Source organism: Protomyctophum parallelum, assembly GCF_964188405.1.
Source record: "Protomyctophum parallelum genome assembly, chromosome: 23".
In the NCBI taxonomy this organism is placed as follows: domain Eukaryota; kingdom Metazoa; phylum Chordata; class Actinopteri; order Myctophiformes; family Myctophidae; genus Protomyctophum; species Protomyctophum parallelum.
This window is the reverse complement of record NC_139715.1, coordinates 33,668,166-33,692,078: the sequence shown is the minus strand read 5'-3', so window position 1 is coordinate 33,692,078 and position 23,913 is coordinate 33,668,166. Positions and strand designations below refer to the sequence as shown.

At 47.5% G+C, this 23,913-nt stretch overlaps 1 protein-coding gene across 1 annotated transcript; it reads right to left on the bottom strand.

The window, feature by feature from the left end:
- Positions 1-5,710: 5,710 nt before the first annotated feature.
- Positions 5,711-23,834, bottom strand: LOC310854034 (zinc finger protein 513-like). Its single transcript, XM_083758510.1, has 8 exons — positions 23,598-23,834; positions 16,060-16,182; positions 15,522-15,665; positions 13,230-13,454; positions 12,213-12,626; positions 8,973-9,253; positions 8,152-8,487; positions 5,711-6,323 (listed from the first exon to the last, which is right to left on the bottom strand). The coding sequence occupies exons 1-8, from the start codon at positions 23,635-23,637 to the stop codon at positions 5,919-5,921; spliced, it is 1,968 nt and encodes a 655-aa protein (XP_083614636.1). The 5' UTR covers positions 23,638-23,834; the 3' UTR covers positions 5,711-5,918.
- Positions 23,835-23,913: the final 79 nt, after the last annotated feature.

The following is a 23,913-nucleotide window of genomic DNA, read 5'->3' as shown; positions in this document are numbered from 1 at the left end:
GGGTCCCTGCTTCATCTCTCTCAGCTAAGGGGGTCCCTGCTTCATCTCTCTCTCAGCTAAGGGGGTCCCTGCTTCATCTCTCTCTCAGCTAAGGGGGTCCCTGCTTCATCTCTCTCAGCTAAGGGGGTCCCTGCTTCATCTCTCTCAGCTAAGGGGGTCCCTGCTTCATCTCTCTCTCAGCTAAGGGGTCCCTGCTTCATCTCTCTCTCAGCTAAGGGGGTCCCTGCTTCATCTCTCTCTCAGCTAAGGGGGTCCCTGCTTCATCTCTCTCAGCTAAGGGGGTCCCTGCTTCATCTCTCTTTCAGCTAAGGGGGTCCCTGCTTCATCTCTCTCTCAGCTAAGGGGGTCCCTGCTTCATATCTCTCTCAGCTAAGGGGGTCCCTGCTTCATCTCTCTCAGCTAAGGGGGTCCCTGCTTCATATCTCTCTCAGCTAAGGGGGGTCCCTGCTTCATCTCTCTCAGCTAAGGGGGTCCCTGCTTCATCTCTCTCTCAGCTAAGGGGGGTCCCTGCTTCATCTCTCTCTCAGCTAAGGGGGTCCCTGCTTCATCTCTCTCAGCTAAGGGGGTCCCTGCTTCATCTCTCTCAGCTAAGGGGGTCCCTGCTTCATCTCTCTCTCAGCTAAGGGGGGTCCCTGCTTCATCTCTCTCTCAGCTAAGGGGGGTCCCTGCTTCATCTCTCTCAGCTAAGGGGGTCCCTGCTTCATCTCTATCTCAGCTAAGGGGGTCCCTGCTTCATCTCTCTCAGCTAAGGGGGTCCCTGCTTCATCTTTCTCAGCTAAGGGGGTCCCTGCTTCATCTCTATCTCAGCTAAGGGGGTCCCTGCTTCATCTTTCTCAGCTAAGGGGGTCCCTGCTATTAAGACTTAATAGCTCTGCTCATCATGGGCCGACGCCACCTGGTGGTTGAATAGCTACTCCACACTCCACAATAAACCTGTGGGTGTGGCTGAGAATCTGGGGGTGTGTCTGTGGGTGTGTCTAACATAGATACCTGTAGGTACCCATGGATGTCATTTTGAGATCGAGGAAGAAACGGATAGGATTGTACCGTAGAAACATAGGCTTTTCAGAAAACTGTCAGGATTTAGAAGACAATCTTTTTAGAATCGGCCTTGGGTCTACATGGGTTAACTCTCCACTAAATAAGAGGTCTCTGCCTGACAACAATTCTAAATCCTAAAAAACAGTTGCTTTTATATCCAAGATGTAAAATGACACAGATCTTAAAGAGCGAGATGGATCAACATGTTGGGATTTAATCATTACTAATCACAAATGCACAATTGGGGTTAAAATGCCAGGTTCTCTGTTCACTGACCCCACACTGGAGAAAAACAATTACCACTTCAACATATTCACACAGTTTCAATGTTAGGCCTTTTTCTGTAAAAGTCGTCTGTAAAGAACTCCTTGCCATCGAGTTGTTTGTACAGTATTAACGCACCTTGGCTAATAGAATAACAATTTATGAAAAAAACTATATACCACAAAACAAATAAATCTTCCACCCAAACAAACAAAATATAAATCTGTTGAAAAAATAAACATCTGAATTCCTCAGATGGGCTTCATGAGTTCGTTTTTTTTTTACAAAACAGTGGCTTCACTCGCACACAAGGCGCTCACCTGATTTTTGGCTCATTTAAACATGGATGTTGAGACAAACTGCACGCGTGTTTCATGGAAGCACCGAAGGCTGACGAGACGGCGTTTTCTTCACCGTGTTATCGATTGGCACGACGGCGTTGCTTCAGGAACGCCGCTGTAGCAGAGTTCACCACAGCGTTCTGAGGAACCACGCTGTAGCAGAGTTCACCACAGCGTTCTGAGGAACCACGCTGTAGCAGAGTTCACCACTGCTTCAGGAACGCCGCTGTAGCAGAGTTCACGACGGCGTTCCGTAAGCAGCGCTGAAGTGTCAATCTCGGTAAAGCACGACCCTCAAGTGTAATTTTGCGATTATACAACAGTTACCCTTTAAAAAAAATAAAACACGTTATAATATTCGATAGAAATTCATCATTTTCTAATGCCAGATTTAGCCACTACACAAAACACAAACGTCCTGCGAATCTCTGTCTCATCAGAACAGCTTGATTTGACCCATTCTGAACGGGAACCCATTTTGGTGATAGCATCATGTTATGCTTTAGCTGTTGAAAAATAGCAGATCTACAAGCTCGTAGCGCGCCACCGAGTGGCGCGATACGAGCTTGTAGGTCTGCTATTTTTTGAAAAATCGAAGAACGACTGACATTTTTTTTAATCTGATCTCAGGTCAGAATGGGTTCATCAGACCAGTGTGTGTCCGGCGGAAACCTTGTATGAATCTGATCTCAGGTCAGAATGGGCTAATAGGTGTTGCCATAATGCTGGTATAAGCGCGGGTAGATTTCAACCAATCAGATTGCTTCCTTCGAAACTATACCCGTTTCGTATAAATTCACGCATTCCAACCTGGGTCACGTTTATTTCCCCCTAACGAACTGTGTTCCAAAAACAGTGTCTTGTGTTACGGTATGAAAATATGAAAATCTCCCCCCCCCCCCCCCCCCCTAAACTTGAGAGAATATAAATAACTTTATACTTGACAATGAATTAAGCGTTGTTGGAGCAGATGGAAAAACAACTTGAGACATGTACAGTGCAACTCGGGTCCGTTTGACTGAATCTAGAGCAGCGGTTTTCAACCGGTGGTCCGGGGACCACCAGGTGGTCCTTGAGGAGGTTCCAGGTGGTCCCCGAGCTAAATTAGGGGAGTTGGTAACCAAATGGATCTTTAAAGGGTAAGACCACTTTTTTTTAGGTTTTTGGGTTGTGTAGTTACTTTGCCATGATGCAACTCCAAATGTGGACAAGACATAAATAAATAACTGCTCCAGTGATTAGAAATTGATAATTCAAAATATGCTCCTCATTGACTTACATTGTAGCTAAAACAGCTCTCAAAGTCACTCTTTTAGTACGTAAACAAACACAAACAATTTCTAATCACTGGAGCAGTATTTTTTTTATTTCTTGTCCACATTTGGAGTTGCATCATGGCAAAGTAACTACACAACCCAAACCTCAAAAAAAGTGGTCTTACCCTTTAACAGTTAAATTATTGCTAAACACAGCTGCAATGCTGCATTACTTAATTTAGAAGTATAGTCTCTACACAATTAGAGAATGCAGTTATTTTTTGATCAACATTTGCCCGTTATCTCTCGTAATGGTACCAACATCGACACAGCATGGAATTGTGGACAAAATATTATCCCAACAACAAAGAAAATGTTTTGTCGTCGTTTTGGGTCAGAGAAGCTAAAATCTCATCAAAATGGTGGTCGGTCCGTCCGTGGCTCAAATGCTGAATAAATAATGCTCCGTGTCCGTGACTTGGAAAAGGGTTGAAAACCACTGATCTAGAGGGTCCAAGTGGTTAAACTGAAGTCAGTGTTGCTATCAGAGTATTCTAAGGCACGACCTGGTCTGTAAGGTTCAGAGAACAAGACCGAGGCCCATTCTCAACATTCACAACCACTCGTCTCTTCAAACGGTCTCTTTTCTGCCAGTTATTTTTCCGAGTGGTGCAACCTGCACTCCTCTAGACAGATGTGTGTGTGTGTGTGTGTGTGTGTGTGTGTGTGTGTGTGTGTGTGTGTGTGTGTGTGTGGCTGGCTGTGTCCGTTCCTGGCTGTGTCTGAGCACGAGCATTATGGCGTTATAGCGTTTGTTCACCACCAAGTGTCACTGTTGCACATCCTAACACACAGACACACACACAGGCCAGGGAGGAGGGCTTGTACAGTACAGTACAGTACAGTACCCCTCACTTCAGACAGGTCTGATTTTTTTAAATACCCACAGTTTACAGTGCAGCACAGCGGTACAGTCGGTCATTCAGTCAGTCGGTCAGTCGGTCAGTCAGTCAGTCGGTCATTCAGTCAGTCAGTCGGTCGGTCGGTCAGTCCCTGGCCTGTCGAAAAAAGGCACCTGAGTTAAGCTCCCGGCCCTCAGCGCAGGAGGGTCACCACCAGTGTATTCACACACATTCACCACCAGGGCGGGGACAACACGCATACATCAGGGTCCCTGGCGTAAGGTTAAGGATCGCATCTTCCGTTCCCACAGCGGGAATGGGTCAAAAGGAAAAAAATAACATTATTTCCCCCAAAACCCCACAGTGATACAGACGAGTGCTAGCAGCTCAGTTTCACCCCGAAAATAAAACAAGAACAAAAAAGGCATCGTTAAAATAATCGGCAACATCGGCAACGTCTTTGAAAGGGCCCTTCAAAGGAAAACCACTGATGTAGAGGGTCTTTGAAAGGGCCCTTCAAAGGAAAACCACTGATGTAGAGGCTCTTTGAAAGGGCCCTTCAACAGAAAACCACTGATCTAGAGGGTCTTTGAAACGGCCTTCAACAGAAAACCACTGATCTAGAGGGTCTTTGAAACGGCGCCCCTTCAATCGGTCACTGCGACGATATGACGGGTTGGTAAGGACCACAGTACAAGGAACCCTGGCGTAGGTACGTCCACACACACACACACACACACACACACACACACACACACACACACACACACACACACACACACACACACACACACACACACACACACACACACACACACACACACACACACACACACACACACACACACACACACACACACACACACACACACACACACACACACCGTCTTCACCAACACGTGGGTCATGTTGGCTTGAGGTGGTGGACATTTGACAAAATTAATATTTGTTTTTACCACAGACAATAATATATAGTAAAAATACATAAAGAGATCATCATAGCCTCAAAGGACCACAACAGGTCTGTAACTCTGAGGGGGGGACGGGGAGGGGGGGGGGGGGGGGACTCATAATGTGCCAAAGTGTCTCAGTAAATCAGTGCCGTACATATTTATCCTGAAGAAGAGAATATGACTTGACATTCAGTAATTGGTGGACGACACGCGGTCAGTCTCTGCCCGCGCCTTAACTGTAAAAAAGAAAAAAATGAACTTTGCCACGGACAAGAAAAGGAGCCTTATATTTTCAAGCACCTTATACCCCTTATCTCTAAACTTATATACCTTTTTAACATTTTGAAAAAACATTTAAAATTTGTTCAACTATAGAGCTTCGCAGTCCCTCCCCCTTTCAGAACTACGAGTGGCCCAGGAAATGATTCTCCGTTCATTTCTCCCATAGGCTTTTCTTAAAGTATTTATTTAAAGACGGTTACGCCGCGGACAAAGACAACTCGGATCGTGACAAATCATGACAATGAACACGATGTTTTGGGCCGATCAAATAATTAGAAAGAAGAAAATGAAGGCAGGAGACAACACTATTTGTTTTGTTTTTCCTTCTTATAAATTATTTGATCGGCCCCAAAACATTGTAATTATCGTCATGATTTGTCACGATCCGAGTTGTCTTTGTCCGCGGCGTAACCGTCTTTATATAAATACTTTTTGAAAAGCCTATGGAGAAAAAGAACGGAGAATCATTTCCTGGGCCACTCGTCGTTCTGAAAGGGGGCAGGACTGCGACGCTCTATAGCCGATCTGCATCGACACATTTTGAGCTTGTAGATCGACAATTCATGAAGGGGTTAGGGGTTTAGAAGGCATGAAGGGGTTAGGGGTTTAGAAGGCATGAAGGGGTTAGGCACTGACGAAAATAGGGCCCCCAAGTCTTTGCCAGGGACACATTAATTTGTCCACGTGCGCGGACACGTCACGCTAAAGGCTCTTTCATAGTCTGGACTTTCGGCGGGGACCGAGCGGTGGTCACCTCACCACCGGAGCGGTGGTCACCTCACCACCGGAGCGGTGGTCACCTCACCACCGGAGCGGTGGTCACCTCACCACCGGAGCGGTGGTCACCTCACCACCGAAAATCCAGACTATTAATAGACCTTAACACGGGACCCCGCCTCCTCCTCCTCCTCCCGCCTGCCTCTGTCCCTCCGAAAGCGGCTCCTCCTCCTCAGCCACCCCGGTACCCCCGCCGGGCCCCGTGGGCCCCCAGCCGGGCCCCGTGGGGCCCGCCCCGCGGTCGTCGTGCTTGTCCCAGCCGTCCGTGTTGTGGCCGTGCTTGCGCTGGTGCCTCTTGTAGTTGTCCCAGTGTCCCGTGGTGTAGGCGCACTCGCCACAGGCGTAGGGCTTCTCTCCCGTGTGCCGCAGCATGTGGCGCTTCAGGTTCATGCTCTGGTTGCAGGAGTAGCCGCACACGCCGCACTGGAAGGGCTTGGCGCCCGAGTGGATGCGCTCGTGGCGCCGCAGGTTGGCCAGGTTGCCACAGGCGTAGCTGCAGGACGGGCACTGGGGAGGAGGACAGGCTTTAGTGTCTAAGACTAAAACTAAGACCTGGGGAGGAGGACAGGCTTTAGTGTCTAAGACTAAAACTAAGACCTGGGGAGGACAGGCTTTAGTGTCTAAGACTAAAACTAAGACCACTGGGGAGAAGAACAGGCTTTAGTGTCTAAGACTAAAACTAAGACCACTGGGGAGAAGAACAGGCTTTAGTGTCTAAGACTAAAACTAAGACCACTGGGGAGAAGAACAGGCTTTAGTGTCTAAGACTAAAACTAAGACTAAAACTAAGACCACTGGGGAGGACAGGCTTTAGTGTCTAAGACTAAAACTAAGACCTGGGAAGAAGAACAGGCTTTAGTGCAGTGTTGGTTTCTAAGACTAAAACTAAGACCAAAAAGACCTTTTTTTCCACTGACGAAAACTAAATGGAAAACGAAATGAAAACTAAGCTATGATGACTAAAACTAAGACTAAATACATTGACAATATTATCAACAGATAAAAACTAGACTAAAATGTTAGGAAGGGACTAGTGGACAAGCACCCTGGGCAAGACCTAAGCTGAAAAGACGGGGGTCGGTGGCCAATTACATATCCATCCTTGACATGAGATATTGAGCACCACTGAAACAGGAACATGAGGTTTTACATTTAAAAGACGTCAGGCCTAAACAGTAAAACATTTGAACCCATACCTGGTAGGGCTTCTCGCCCCTAAACAGTAAAACATTTGAACCCATACCTGGTAGGGCTTCTCGCCCCTTAACAGTAAAACATTTGAACCCATACCTGGTAGGGCTTCTCGCCCCTTAACAGTAAAACATTTGAACCCATACCTGGTAGGGCTTCTCGCCCGGCCTAAACAGTAAAACATTTGAACCCATACCTGGTAGGGCTTATCGCCCTAGAAGGCCTAAACAGTAAAACATTTGAACCCATACCTGGTAGGGCTTATCGCCCTAGAAGGCCTAAACAGTAAAACATTTGAACCCATACCTGGTAGGGCTTCTCGCCCTTAAACAGTAAAACATTTGAAACCATACCCGGTAGGGCTTCTCGCCCTTAAACAGTAAAACATTTGAAACCATACCCGGTAGGGCTTCTCGCCCTTAAACAGTAAAACATTTGAAACCATACCCGGTAGGGCTTCTCGCCCTTAAACAGTAAAACATTTGAACCCATACCCGGTAGGGCTTCTCGCCCTTAAACAGTAAAACATTTGAAACCATACCCGGTAGGGCTTCTCGCCCTTAAACAGTAAAACATTTGAACCCATACCTGGTAGGGCTTCTCGCCCTAAACAGTAAAACATTTGAACCCATACCCGGTAGGGCTTCTCGCCCTAAACAGTAAAACATTTGAACCCATACCTGGTAGGGCTTCTCGCCCTAAACAGTAAAACATTTGAACCCATACCCGGTAGGGCTTCTCGCCCTAAACAGTAAAACATTTGAACCCATACCTGGTAGGGCTTCTCGCCCTTAAACAGTAAAACATTTGAACCCATACCTGGTAGGGCTTCTCGCCCTAAACAGTAAAACATTTGAACCCATACCCGGTAGGGCTTCTCGCCCTAAACAGTAAAACATCTGAACCCATACCTGGTAGGGCTTCTCGCCCCTAAACAGTAAAACATCTGAACCCATACCTGGTAGGGCTTCTCTCCCCTAAACAGTAAAACATTTGAACCCATACCTGGTAGGGCTTCTCGCCCTAAACAGTAAAACATCTGAACCCATACCTGGTAGGGCTTCTCGCCCTTAAACAGTAAAACATTTGAACCCATACCTGGTAGGGCTTCTCGCCCTAAACAGTAAAACATCTGAACCCATACCTGGTAGGGCTTCTCGCCCGTGTGCACGCGCAGGTGGCGCTTGAGGTTGTCCAGGTGCGCCGAGGTGTAGGCGCAGTGCGGACAGCGGTGGGGCTTCTCGCCCGAGTGGGTGTGCGCGTGGCGCGCCAGGTGGTTGGGGTAGTGCGACAGGAAGGGGCAGTGCGGGCAGCGGTAGATCCTGTCTGTGGGCGCGCCCGCGGCGCCGCCGCCAGCTTCCCCCCTCCCCCTCCGCCTGGTCCTCCGAGCCGGGGAAGACTCCGGGCTGCAGGGGGCGCCGTCGAGGCGCGAGTCTTTGTCCAGGAGGAGGAGGAGGTCGGCGGAGCAACCGCGGCACACCTGGAGACAAGGTTAGTTATTTCATTATAGCTTAGTTGAGGTTCTAGTTTCATTATAGCTTAGTTGTAGTTCTAGTTTCATTATAGCTTAGTTGTAGTTCTAGTTTCATTATAGCTTAGTTGTAGTTCTAGTTCTTAGTTGTAGTTCTAGTTCTTCTAATCCAATTAGTTTAAATCATTTAGACCTGAGGCCGATTAAAAACAAAAAAAAAAAGTCTTCTAAATCAGTTTTCTGAAAATGGTTCTCAATCGATACAGAATTATCTGCATTTGGCTGCGGACCCCCATCTGAAAATATGTTGTTCCAGGGCCCTTACTCTCCTGGAACTGTAAGACCCGTTACACTGTGAATTAATTAAATTATTAAGTTAATAATAAGAAATGTAACAAATGACTTGTAACAATTACGATATGTACCGTGATGCCCTACGACGTGACCCACCCGTTCAAAAAAGGTTTAAAAAAAACTAAAAAACAACAACACACCTGTCCGCCGCCGTCCCCCCCCTCCTCCCCCTCCTCCTCCTCCTCCCCCAACTCCTCCTCCAGGGCGAGGCCACAGCGGGAACAGCACAGCGGGAACAGGAGGTCAGGCAGTGGGGCGGAGGGCGAGCCCAGACCCCCCAGGGTCTGGAGACCCCCCAGGGTCTGGAGACCCCCCAGGGTCTGGAGGTACGAGGCCGAGTCCTGGGTCACTCGCAGCGTCAGGTCCGACACCACCGCCACGTGGTCCAGGTAGGGGAGGCGAGCCTTCCCCCGGCTCGGCCCTGTTTGGAACAAAACAAAACAAGTTCATTTTAATGTTGGCCTTTCTTTTCTCCAGAGACTCTGTGACGCACCAGGGGGACCCCTGTCCACAGCACCAGGGGGGCCCGGTCCACAGCACCAGGGGGCCCCTGTCCAGAGCACCAGGGGGCCCCTGTCTCCACAGCACCAGGGGGGCCCTGTCCAGAGCACCAGGGGGCCCCTGTCTCCACAGCACCAGGGGGGCCCTGTCTCCACAGCACCAGGGGGGCCCTGTCTACAGCACCAGGGGGCCCCTGTCTCCACAGCACCAGGGGGCCCCTGTCTCCACAGCACCAGGGTGGCCCCTGTCTACAGCACCAGGGGGGCCCTGTCCACAGCACCAGGGGGCCCCTGTCTCCACAGCACCAGGGGGCCCCTGTCTCCACAGCACCAGGGTGGCCCCTGTCCACAGCACCAGGGGGGCCCTGTCCACAGCACCAGGGGGCCCTGTCTCCAGAGCACCAGGGGCCCCTGTCCAGAGCACGGGCAGAGGCCTTTTGTGGCGGTTCTGGACAACCGCGGGTCCGACTGACTCGACACCGGGCACTGCCCTCCCTGTGGGTGTGTCGAATTTTAAGTCAGTGGGGCAAACGGTTCTCAAGTTATTTGGTTCCCAATTATCATTTAGCTGGGGACCCCGTGGAACTCCCTCAAGGACCCCTGGGGGTCCCCGGGACCCAGTGGAACTCCCTCAAGGACCCCTGGGGGTCCCCGGGACCCAGTGGAACTCCCTCAAGGACCCCTGGGGGTCCCCGGACCCCACTTTGAGGAACCAGTGCACTACATAAGCAGTGAACCGTGAGTTGGATAAGCAGTCGACCGCGTCGAGGCACCAGTTCCTCTTCCTCTTTTCACAGCCTTTCAGTTTCCTCCTCCTCCTCCTCCTCTTCCCCTTTTTTACTCTAACACGTACAGTAACATGAAAGGATACTCTCACACGTACAGTAACATGTACAGTAGGCCCCCGTGCCTGCCCTGCCCTGTCCGTCCCTCTCTCTTCAAACAAATGTGAGGTGTGTGTTTGACGACTACCGTTCACTGACGGAAACTAAACAAAAACTATCCGTCCATCTTCAACCGCTTATCCGTAGTCGGGTCGCGGGGGCAACAGCTCCACCAGAGAGCTCCAGACTTCCCTCTCCTCCAGAGCAACATTAGTGACTTCCTCCTGGGGGGATCCCGAGACGTTCCAAGGCCAATAATAATAATAATAATAACTAAAATAAAAACAAAGCTGTGGTGAATAAAACCGAGACTAAACAATTTCGTCAAACTAATTAAAACTGGGCTAAAATTGTTATGGACTAGTGGAGAAGAGCAGGGGGTCGTCGCCATGTTGGTTTGTGGCGGACATTTTTGACAACATAGCTATTTGGGATTTAGAAGACATTTTGTATAATCTGGTCTCAGGATGTAATGGGTTTAACACAATCTGTAACTGTAACTTAAAACTTAAAAGAAGAATTTCAGACTAGAAGGCTTTCTTACCTTTATTTGTAGTCGTTACGTCGCCACCATTTTGTGCAAGAGCGCAGTATTGGCAATTTCCCCTACCATAAGCCCTCAATGAATTGAAATGCATTGAATTGAATGGGGCATTGGGTTTTTGTGCTAATTCGCTTATTTCCATGACATCGCTCAAAAATCAAAATTTTTGTATACATATCCTCCCTTCCTAATGTAAATAGTATCCCAAGCGGCAGACTTTACTACTTATTTCGATGTAAATAAGGGAATTAGCACAAAAACCCAACCCCCATTGAGGGATTATATTAGGGGAAATAGCCAATAATGCACTTTTGCACAAAGTAACACCTGGACCTCTTTGGTGGGGACGTAACAACTACAAATAACACCTGGACCCCTTTGGTGGGGACGTAACAACTACAAATAACACCTGGACCTCTTTGGTGGGGACGTAACGACTACAAATAACACCTGGACCTCTTTGGTGGGGACGTAACAACTACAAATAACACCTGGACCTCTTTGGTGGGGACGTAACAACTACAAATAACACCTGGACCTCTTTGGTGGGGACGTAACAACTACAAATAACACCTGGACCTCTTTGGTGGGGACGTAACGACTACAAATAACACCTTGACCTCTTTGGTGGGGATGTAACAACTACAAATAACACCTGGAGCTCTTTGGTGGGGACGTAACAACTACAAATAACACCTGGACCTCTTTGGTGGGGACGTAACAACTACAAATAACACCTGGACCTCTTTGGTGGGGACGTAACAACTACAAATAACACCTGGACCTCTTTGGTGGGGACGTAACGACTACAAATAACACCTGGACCTCTTTGGTGGGGACGTAACAACTACAAATAACACCTGGACCTCTTTGGTGGGGACGTAACAACTACAAATAACACCTGGACCTCTTTGGTGGGGACGTAACGACTACAAATAACACCTGGACCTCTTTGGTGGGGACGTAACGACTACAAATAACACCTGGACCTCTTTGGTGGGGACGTAACAACTACAAATAACACCTGGACCTCTTTGGTGGGCACGTAACAACTACAAATAACACCTGGATCTCTTTGGTGGGGACGTAACAACTACAAATAACACCTGGACCTCTTTGGTGGGGACGTAACAACTACAAATAACACCTGGATCTCTTTGGTGGGGACGTAACAACTACAAATAACACCTGGACCTCTTTGGTGGGGACGTAACAACTACAAATAACACCTGGACCTGGTGTAAATCTTTGAATATATATTCTTTCAGAGCGAACATTTTTAAACTCAAATCGTCCTCAGGTCAAAATGGGTTAAAACACAATCGGTGCCGGAAGTTCTTCAAAATAAGAGCTCTGGTGTACCAGAGTTGTCTGGGCGCTTTTACTCTGAAACCCCCGACCCGGAAACAATCCACAAAAAAAAAAAAGTTGACTTTACATTAGCTAGCTTACCTTCGTCTCCTTCGGCGTCTGCCTTTTTCCTCCGCGCCCTCCGCTTCTCGCGCGCGCGGTGGCTATTCTTCTCCTGCGTCTGCGTCGTCTGCGTCGTCTGCGCGTCTGCGTGCATGCGCTGGTGCCTGCGCAGGTTGCCCATGGAGCTGCAGGCGTAGGCGCACTGCGGGCAGCGGTAGGGCTTCTCGCCCGTGTGCGTGCGCGCGTGCCTCTGCAGGTTGACGCGCTGCGCCGAGGCGTACGGGCACAGGGGGCAGCGGTAGGGCTTCTCGCCGTCGTGCGTGCGCATGTGGCGCTTCAGGTGGTTGGAGTAGCGCGAGGAGAAGTCGCACAGGACGCACGCGTACAGCCGGGAGGAGGAGGAGGAGGGGGGCGACCCGCCGCCGGCGGCCGTGGGTTCGCCGTAGACTAGGCCTGTCAAAACAATCGATTAGAGTTAGAATCGCGATTCTAATGCCGTCCGATTCAGAATCAATTCTCATTTTCCAAAAATCTATTTTTTTTTTCTTGCACAAAATGTACCTGTGCATGCAATGCATTATGGCCTGGGTTTCTGCATGGTGCATTTACTACCAGCTAAGCTAAGCCTGCCAATTGTATTTATTTTACACCTGTTTTAATACTAATGTATTGTTCTGGTATTGAGTGAGAAGAGATTTTGTAACTTTTGTACTGGTTCAAATTTGTGCAAGCTAAATAAATGAGACATGTTCTTACTCTTGGATTTAACCTTTTGTGTGTTTAAATCATTCAGTTGATAAAACCTTTACAATCATACAAGCTTTTTACTAAATGTAATCTGCTTTCACGCCAGAAGACTGGAGTAGATCATGCTAAAATTCTATTTAATTGTTTTTAATAAAATAAAATAAAACTGCTTTAGAATCGGGAAAAAAAAATCTTTTTTGAATCGAGAAAAATCGTAAAAATCGGAAAGATCGTTTTTGAATCGAATCGAATCGTCACCCCCAAGAATCGGAATCGAATCATGGAACACCTAAAGATTCGCAGCCCTACCGTAGACGCCCCCGGGCGGCGGCGCCTTGCCCTGGCGCCGCTGCCTCCTGCCGCCGTCAGCCACGCTGTCGTCGGGGAGAGCGGCGGCGGTGTTCGGCCCGTAGGGCGGCGACAGGTGGTCGTCGCCGCCTCCGGCTGCGCGGTGGTCGTCGGCGTCGTCGTGGATGCCCTCCTCCTCGCCGCACGTCAGACAGTAGAGGCCCGCCCCCAAGTCCAGGCCCGCCCCTTTTCAGAGAGAGAGAGAAGACATAAGAGTGTTAACCCATTCTGACCTGAGATCAGATTCTAACGCACAGATGAATGGTGGTTCTTTAATGCATTTTTTTGACCTGAGATCAGATTCTAAAAAATTTCTTAAATCCTGCACAGTTTAAAAAAATAGCAGACCTACAAGCTCGTAGCGCGCCACTCGGTGGCGCGCTACGAGCTTGCATAACGTAATGCTGACACCAAAACGGGTTCCCGCCCCAGAATGGGTTAAAAGTCACTTAACCCATTCAGGCCTGACATTAAAAAAAAATCCCGACAGTTTTCTGTAATAGTAATACCTCATGTTTCTATGTCAGTGATAGTCAAAAATAGCAGACCTACAAGCAAATAACACCTCGACCTTTTTGGTAACAACTACAAATAAAAGGTAAGAAAGCCTTCTAGTCAGAAATGCTCAGACCTGGAAGGCCATCTGTGTCACTGTAGCTTTTTAACCACTTTAACCATCTGTTTGGAACTTTATCTAATGAACAATAGCAGATATACAAGCTCATGTTTGGAACTTTATCTACTGAACAATAGCAGATATACAAGCTGATGGAACTTTATCTACTGAACAATAGCAGATATACAAGCTGATGGAACTTTATCTACTGAACAATAGCAGATATACAAGCTGATGGAACTTTATCTACTGAACAATAGCAGATATACAAGCTGATGACGCGGGCGGCACTTGCTGCTGACAACAAAAAACGTAATTAACCCATTTAGGCCAGACGTCGAAATAAAAAAAACAATGCCTTTTTTTAAATGTATTTTTTTCTGAAAAACCTCATGTTTCTACATCAGTGGTTCTCAATATTTCATGTCAAGGACCCCAATAATTATATATGTACTATGCCGGCGACCCCCCATCTGAAAATGTGACCAAATTTGACTGGGAGACTGCCATTGGATTTTTTTTTAATTTAGTTTTCAAAGCAGGGAATCATAGCTTCAAATGGACATATTGGTTGTTCAGTTGGTTGTTCAGTTTGACCCACCAGTTTTGGAGATATGGCTTATAGAGTAATGTCTTGCAGAAAACAGCGAGTTGAGAAAACAGGCTTGAAAGGTTCACTTCTGTGGTCTCTATAACATTACAATAGCTACATGTTTAAGCCTTTATTTCATATTTACATGTCTTCTGTGGTCTCTAACATTACAATGGCTACATGTTTAAGCATTTTTTTCATATTTACATGTCAATTTCAGCTTTGACACTTATTTCAGACATGCTCTAGTATGTGAAGAGTCTGCCTGTGCTATTAAGTCATTTTGAAAAAAAAAAAGGTTTTTCTCCTCTGGTGAAAAGCTGGAATGTGCGAGATGGCAGTCTCTCAGTCAAATCTGGTCACATATGTTGTTCCAGGGACCCTCCAGAAGCAAAGATTTGAGTTAAAAGCTGAACCACCGAAAGAATATAGACAAAAGGTATCCTTCCTCCAAGTAGTACTGCTTGTCAAATTGTGAATTGCAGACTTGAAAAGAAAATAATCCAGTTCATTTAGTTTATTTGATGATGAGCAAGGCAAATAAATAACAGGACCTACGCGTTTCGACCAAAAGGTCTTCGTCAGGGTCTATCTATCAGGGTCTACCGAAAGAATATCTATGCAAAGATTTAAGGCACATTTTCACGATTTGTTCAAAAAAAAATAACAGACCCTACAAGCTCCTAGCGCGCCACTCGGTGGCGCGCTAGGAGCTTGTAGATCTGCTGTTTTTCAATAGCTAAATTATAAGTGTTTTAATAGAACACCAAAAGGGGTTAACCCATTCTGGGCGGGAACCCATTTTGGTGTCAGCATCATGTCGTGCTTTAGCTATTGAAAAATAGCAGACCTACAAGCTCATAGCGCGCCACCGAGTGGCGCGCTACGAGCTTGTAGGTCTGCCATTTTTGAAAAATCGAAGAACGACTGAATTTTTTTAGAATCTGATCTCAGGTCAGAATGGGTTAATCAGACCAGTGTGTGTCCAGTGGAAAACCTCGTTATGAATCTGATCTCAGGTCAGAATGGGTTAAAGTAAACGTACCGAGGTGGAGCCCCGCCCCTAGGGGCGTGTCCCCCAGCAGCTGTCCGCAGCCCTTGCAGGAGAGGAACGCCGGGAAGGAGGAGGAGTCTGTGCTGGCCGTGGGATCGTCCTCCTCCTCCACGCTCAGAGAGAACACCGTCATGCCTGTTTAAAGAAACGTCACGCTTAGAGAGAACACCGTCATGCCCGTGTGAACTGAGTGGTGCAACTCCCCTCTCTCTCTCTCTCTCTCTCTCTCATTAGCAGGCAACAGTACAGCACTATCTCTCTCTCTGTTTCTGGCACAACAGCGCCCCTACTGGTACTAATAGTCATACTCATTAACACATAGGCGAACACGGACATTGCTGTTCCTTGGAGTGGTTGCACCACTCAAACAAAAAGGGTCATCATCTATGTATGGGAGACGGGATGACGCCATTGTTCAACCACTATTATTTCATACATTGTTGTACCAACCAAGTGGTGAAAATAGCTGATTTTCGGTTATTTCTTTTTTCGTGTGTGCAAAAATGTTTTCATTAAATGTGTCACTGACCTGCGTCTCGGTCCAGGCCCATGATCTCAGAGTCTCCGAACTCCAACTCTCCACTCAGTAGGAAGTCACTCTCCAGCACCAGACAACCTGGCTCACAGACCACCGCTCCATCCTCTGTCTCAACTACAGACAGAGACAGACAGACAGACAGACAGACAGACAGACAGACAGACAGACAGACAGACAGACAGACAGACAGACAGACAGACACACACACACAGACACACAGACACACACACACACACACACACACACACACACACACACACACACACACACACACACACACACAAATATTAGCGTAACTCAGTCACTTTAGACCAGTTGTTTTCAACCCTTTTCCTATATATTTTTTTTTATCCCACGATTTTGTAACCCATTTTTCACCCCTGTGTCAATCATCTAATGTGATCCTGGGCTCTACACACCCTCCACCAACCTAGTCCCCATATATGGGGGACAAGGGGAGACCGACCTAGTCCCCATATATGGGGGACAAGGGGAGACCAACCTAGTCCCCATATATGGGGGACAAGGGGAGACCAACCTAGTCCCCATATATGGGGGACAAGGGGAGAGCAACCTAGTCCCCATATATGGGGGACAAGGGGAGACCAACCTAGTCCCCATATATGGGGGACAAGGGGAGACCAACCTAGTCCCCATATATGGGGGACAAGGGGAGACCAACCTAGTCCCCATATATGGGGGACAAGGGGAGAGCAACCTAGTCCCCATATATGGGGGACAAGGGGAGACCAACCTAGTCCCCATATATGGGGGACAAGGGGAGACCAACCTAGTCCCCATATATGGGGGACAAGGGGAGACCAACCTAGTCCCCATATATGGGGGACAAGGGGAGAGCAACGGACTTGAACTCATGCTTCCTTCATGCCTGAGTGTCCAAGTTGCTCCTTTACACCTGACAGGGGGGAGTTTCCCTGGTTGGACGTAGCGCGTGGAAGAAACACGTTATTCCAAACAGTTCCTTTTTCATACATAAATGCAGCTCAAAGTGCTTCACAGGGCAGGACACAAAAATAAAATACAATAAAACACAAGTAGTTAAAATGATAGAACAATGGCAGAGAACAAAATTGAATATAAGAACATAAAATAAATAAAAACACCACATGCAGCAAATCAGTCAGGGCAGGGTAGGAACGTACATAGTAAAACTCAACTAAAAGCAAGAGTGAAGAGGTGAGTCTTGAGTTGAGATTTAGAAATGTCTACAGAGGGTGCGTGTCTGAGCTCGAATGGAAGTTTATTCCAGGCTGTTGGGCCGTAGAAGCAAAAAACTTAGACTATTTTGTTGTCGTTGTGGGTAAGATCATGTCCATAATTCCATGCTGTATCGATGTTGGTACCACAGGAGACTTTCTGCAAAAGCAGAAAACCCACAACACTCCAACATATGGGTGGCAAGGCTCAAAAGTTCTTATACATTCTCCAAGTAATACAGATGTTTAACTTGGATTTAACTCTTGAGAGCGTAAAAAATTTAACCAAATGGACCCCCGTAAGGGAACATGTTATGCTTTAGCTATTGAAAAATAGCAGATCTACAAGCTCATAGTGCTTGTAGATCTAAATAGACTAAATATACTGACAATTTCGTCAACAAATAAAAACTAGACTAAAATGTTAGTAAGGGACTAGTGGACAAGGGATCCAGTTTCATGCTGGGTTGCATGCTGAAAATAGCAGATATACAATCTCACAACGCGTCGCGCTGCAACCAAAGTGTAAAATATGTCATTACAACGACATCAAGGCCTGTCAAAACACATTTTAGTCGACTAAATCAACTGTAGATTTAGTCGACTAAAATCGTATGACATTTAGTCGACTAAAACTAGACTAAACACCAACACATTCCAGGTGACTAAAATGTGACCAAAACTAAGTGAAAACTATTCAAGAGACTAATGACTAAAACTAAAATAGAAATTTGCTGCCAAAAACAACACTCATGTGGAGCTATTATAGTCCCTTCTGTTAGTCCCTCGTTTTCATAGACCCGGTAGCTTGTTGAACCCATTCTGACCTGAGATCAGATTCATATGAGGTTTCCGCCGGACACACACTGGTCCTGATGAACCCATTCTGACCTGAGATCAGATTCTAAAAATGTCAGTCGTTCCTGGATTTTTCAAAAATAGCAGACCTACAAGCTCGTATCACGCCACTCGGTGGCGCGATATGAGCTTGTAGATCTGCTATTTTTTAAATAGCTAAAGCATAACATGATGCTGACACCAAAATGGGTGCCCGGTCAGAATGGGTTAAGTTGTTTCTCTCGCCAAGATCTGGCAGCACCAGTGGTGATGGAACAGAGCGCCGTTTCTCAAACAGTGGTGATGGAACAGAGCACCGTTTCTCAAACAGTGGTGATGGAACAGAGCACCGTTTCTCAAACAGTGGTGATGGAACAGAGCACCGTTTCTCAAACAGTGGTGATGGAACAGAGCACCGTTTCTCAAACAGTGGTGATGGAACAGAGCACCGTTTCTCAAACAGTGGTGATGGAACAGAGCACCGTTTCTCAAACAGTGGTGATGGAACAGAGCACCGTTTCTCAAACAGTGGTGATGGAACAGAGCACCGTTTCTCAAACAGTGGTGATGGAACAGAGCACCGTTTCTCAAACAGTGGGGTCAAACTTGAGAGAAAATCCCTTTTTCTTTTCATACATTAAAAAAGATACATGTTTTCAATAGATTGTTTTTTTACTTTTTATATATATACAAACAAAATTCCATGAATAAAATAAGTAGTGAAAATAGCCGATCTACAAGCTCACAACACGGCACCAACTGACTTTGAGGGTCCCGGGTATTGTAGGTCTGACGACTGACATAGAAACATAGGCTTTTTCAGAAAACTGTCAGGATGTAGAAGACATTTTTAGAATCTGATCTCAGGTCAGAATGGAAAACTGTCAGGATGTAGAAGACATGTTTAGAATCTGATCTCAGGTCAGAATGGAAAACTGTCAGGATGTAGAAGACATTTATAGAATCTGATCTCAGGTCAGAATGGAAAACTGTCAGGATATAGAAGACATGTTTAGAATCTGATCTCAGGTCAGAATGGAAAACTGTCAGGATATAGAAGACATGTTTAGAATCTGATCTCAGGTCAGAATGGAAAACTGTCAGGATATAGAAGACATGTTTAGAATCTGATCTCAGGTCAGAATGGAAAACTGTCAGGATGTAGAAGACATTTTATAGAATCTGATCTCAGGTCAGAATGGAAAACTGTCAGGATGTGTAGAAGACATTTATAGAATCTGATCTCAGGTCAGAATGGGTTAAATGAAAAAGCAGAAGGAGGAGAGAAGAGGAGAGATAAGGAGGGACAGGAAGGACAAGCGACCAGAAGGGAGGGGGGCGTCGGGAGGAGGAGGGCCGGGGTCAGAGGTTGACACACACACACACACACACACACACACACACACACACAGAGTGCCGAGGAGGACCCGACAGGAAGTAGGGAGACAGGAAAGCAGAGACGAGGAAGAGAGAGGAAACGGGAGTCCGAGTGAGCCGGGGACGTTGACCATGAGATAACACACGTGCGCGCAGCCCATAGACTGTAAAAAATATGGACAAAGCGTTCCCCGGGTCTAACATGAACGTAAAATGAAGCCTGAAATCCCTTGCATTCTAATGCACTGTAAATCGCCATCTTTCTAGATCCGTTTTGGACCAGCTGGCCATTGGCTGGCTCCGTTTGGGTCCAGCTGGCCATTGGCTGCCCAGACAACGAGGCGGGACTTCCCCCCTTCTTCTCCGTTGGTTTTTATTTTGACTCGAGTGGGAGGAGAAGACTCTTGAGTGGGAGGGGAATCCCGATCATAGACGGTAACGGTAGCCACTCCCCTCAGAACATACGCGACTTTATGGTAATTATTTTAATTAATGGGACCATAATTTTCCAAAAAGAATATCATGACATTAGAAATGAGACTTTAAACTAGTGACTGGAAGAAGAAAGTATTCATGACCATGTTTATTAAGGTAATACAGTCTAGGTGAAGTTGGGCCAAAATACATGGGCCTCTATGGAGCTATGGGGCTTTTTGGGTCCAGTCCAGCGCCACAACAGGCCATTATATGAACTACCGATTTCAAATGAGGCTTCACGAAATATCTGGCTGACTGACCCCCTGGCGCAGCCGCGCACACAGAGAGGTGGACACTAGGACCATGTCAGCCGCGCACACAGAGAGGTGGACACTAGGACCATGTCAGCCGCGCACACAGAGAGGTGGACACTAGGACCATGTCAGCCGCGCACACAGAGAGGTGGACACTAGGACCATGTCAGCCGCGCACACAGAGAGGTGGACACTAGGACCATGTCAGCCGCGCACACAGAGAGGTGGACACTAGGACCATGTCAGCCGCGCACACAGAGAGGTGGACACTAGGACCATGTCAGCCGCGCACACAGAGAGGTGGACACTAGGACCATGTCAGCCGCGCACACAGAGAGGTGGACACTAGGACCATGTCAGCCGCGCACACCGAGAGGTGGACACTAGGACCATGTCAGCCGCGCACACAGAGAGGTGGACACTAGGACCATGTCAGCCGCGCACACAGAGAGGTGGACACTAGGACCATGTCAGCCGCGCACACAGAGAGGTGGACACTAGGACCATGTCAGCCGCGCACACAGAGAGGTGGACACTAGGACCATGTCAGCCGCGCACACAGAGAGGTGGACACTAGGACCATGTCAGCCGCGCACACCGAGAGGTGGACACTAGGACCATGTCAGCCGCGCACACAGAGAGGTGGACACTAGGACCATGTCAGCCGCGCACACAGAGAGGTGGACACTAGGACCATGTCAGCCGCGCACACAGAGAGGTGGACACTAGGACCATGTCAGCCGCGCACACAGAGAGGTGGACACTAGGACCATGTCAGCCGCGCACACAGAGAGGTTATATATATGCCTGTGACATCATCATTATACCCGGAAGTTAAGAGTGTCAGGAAAAAATGACGACTTTCTGTTCTTGACAGACCATTATGTCCAAACAGGAAAGTCCTATCTGATTGCATTAACCCATTCTGAACGGGAACCCATTTTGGTGTTATAGCATCATGTTATGCTTTACCTATTGAAAAATAGCAGATCTACAAGCTCATATCGCGCCACCGAGTGGCGCGCTACGAGCTTGTAGGTCTGCTATTTTTTTTTTAAATCGAATAACGACTGACATTTTTAGAATCTGATCTCAGGTCAGAATGGGTTCATCAGACCAGTGTGTGTGTGTGTCCAGTGGAAACCTCGTATGAATCTCAGGTCAGAAAGGGTTAAATAATGCTAAACTCACTTTGCCACTCACTGTACTATGCATATCCTCTACATGCGCATGCATAAAGTGAGTGGGAAATGGAGTGGCAAAGTGAGTTTAATGTTGTTTAACGTCGTTTAACAGATTCTATACATAGGACGTCTGAGAACGTCATAAGGATCCCGAAATATTAGTACTATTGACGTGTGAGGACGTCCTAGCGACGTCCCAGCGACGCGGGGCGAGATAAGAATATTCAGAATTTTTCCAATTTTTTCTTTTTGGTATTTCGCTTTTCGCTTGCCGTATGCTAACGCTCAGTGCAACTATTAGCTTGTCATTGACTCCCATGTTAGCGCGGCGGAAAGAATGACTCGTATCTCCTAATCCAGGGCGCTCTCCGTGGTGATGAATGGATCGATATGCTGGCGCTTCATTTCTGCTCCTCATCCGTCTCGTTTTTTGGAGCGTAAAACAATATATTAAGATGATCGGGGATGTGAGGTCCCTTTGTAAAGTCAACTTTTTTAGGCAAGTGTTTCCTGTTTCATGGCTTTCAAAGTAAAAGCGATCAGACAACTCTGGCACTCTATAGCCTTTATTTTGAAGGCACTTCCTGTACTAAATGTGTTAATGCAATCATATTGGACTTCTCTGTGTGGATGTATGAGCTGTCAAGGCTAGAAAGTAAGTCATTCTTTGGCACTCAGTAGGCGTTCCCGCATAACTTCCTGGTTTGATGATGATGTCTCACTGCCATATAACGCAATGTCCCGCTGCCTCCTGCATTATAATGCAATTTCAAAACAGGCGGTACGCAGGATTACCCGCGAGTGTCATTTCCCAACGAGAGCTTTCCAACCTCCAAAACGCTTAGAAAAAAAATCACCTGGAAAAGAGGATAATTCAAGCTTTCCGTACAGCTGCAATGTTTGTGCGTGTTTGTAATAAAATCAGATAGGAGTCAAGAAAGACTTGTCGTCCCCTAGGGTAGGTACCCTCACAAAAAACATGCAGCAATCCTGGTCACTAAACTGCCTCGCCCTGGCCAGCCGGGGCGCCTGATGGAAGGGAAAGGAACTGGTTGGAATAACGTGTTCCTTTCCACGCGCTACGTCCAACCAGGGAAACTCCCCCCTGTCAGGTGTAAAAGGAGCAACTTGGACACTCAGGCATGAAGGAAGCATGAGTTAAAGTCCATTGCTCTCCCCTTGTCCCCCATATATGGGGACTAGGTTGGTCTCCCCTTGTCCCCCATATATGGGGACTAGGTTGGTCTCCCCTTGTCCCCCATATATGGGGACTAGGTTGGTCTCCCCTTGTCCCCCATATATGGGGACTAGGTTGGTCTCCCCTTGTCCCCCATATATGGGGACTAGGTTGGTCTCCCCTTGTCCCCCATATATGGGGACTAGGTTGCTCTCCCCTTGTCCCCCATATATGGGGACTAGGTTGGTATCCCCTTGTCCCCCATATATGGGGACTAGGTTGCTCTCCCCTTGTCCCCCATATATGGGGACTAGGTTGGTCTCCCCTTGTCCCCCATATATGGGGACTAGGTTGCTCTCCCCTTGTCCCCCATATATGGGGACTAGGTTGGTATCCCCTTGTCCCCCATATATGGGGACTAGGTTGCTCTCCCCTTGTCCCCCATATATGGGGACTAGGTTGGTCTCCCCTTGTCCCCCATATATGGGGACTAGGTTGCTCTCCCCTTGTCCCCCATATATGGGGACTAGGTTGGTCTCCCCTTGTCCCCCATATATGGGGACTAGGTTGCTCTCCCCTTGTCCCCCATATATGGGGACTAGGTTGCTCTCCCCTTGTCCCCCATATATGGGGACTAGGTTGCTCTCCCCTTGTCCCCCATATATGGGGACTAGGTTGCTCTCCCCTTGTCCCCCATATATGGGGACTAGGTTGCTCTCCCCTTGTCCCCCATATATGGGGACTAGGTTGGTGGAGGGTGTGTAGAGCCCAGGATCACATTATTAGATGATTGACACAGGGGGTGAAAAATGGGTAACAAAATCGTGGGATAAAGAAATATTATATAAAAAAAGAAAGACTTGTCTTTTAGGGTTTAGGGTTTAGGGTTGCAACAATGGATTCAACATTATTGGAGAAGAAAAAAGAAGAAAAAAAGATCTAGTGTTGTGAATTGCGGATAACCATCATCATCATCATCATCATCATCACATAAGAATGGACTCACATTTCACCGGCTGTGGGTTCGACTGCTTCCTCCTCGGCATAGCTTCTCTCGTCTACTCTTCCTCTGACACACACACACACACACACACACACTCACACACACACACACACACACACACACACACACACAGATCCTGTGGTCGTGACAGCAGGCAGTCAACGACCTAACTGCATGTCAGAGTGTCATCACCACCGTCCTCTTCCAGTGTCGGTGTCATCACCGCCGCCACCCTTCGGGGGCCATGGCTACACACTGGGGGGGGGGAAAGAGGAATTATTTAACCCATTCTGACCTGAGATCAGATTCATACGAGGTT

Excerpts from the sequence above, each read along its gene's own strand:
- LOC310854034 (XM_083758510.1), bottom strand. The coding sequence starts at position 23,637 with ATGCCGAGGAGGAAGCAGTCGAACCCACAGCCGGTGAAAT. Across the intron at positions 16,183-23,597 it reads GAACCCACAGCCGGTGAAAT|TTGAGACAGAGGATGGAGCG; the intron begins GTGAGTCCATTC and ends CTCTGTCTGTAG. Across the intron at positions 9,254-12,212 it reads AGACGCCGAAGGAGACGAAG|GGCCGAGCCGGGGGAAGGCT; the intron begins GTAAGCTAGCTA and ends TGTTCCAAACAG.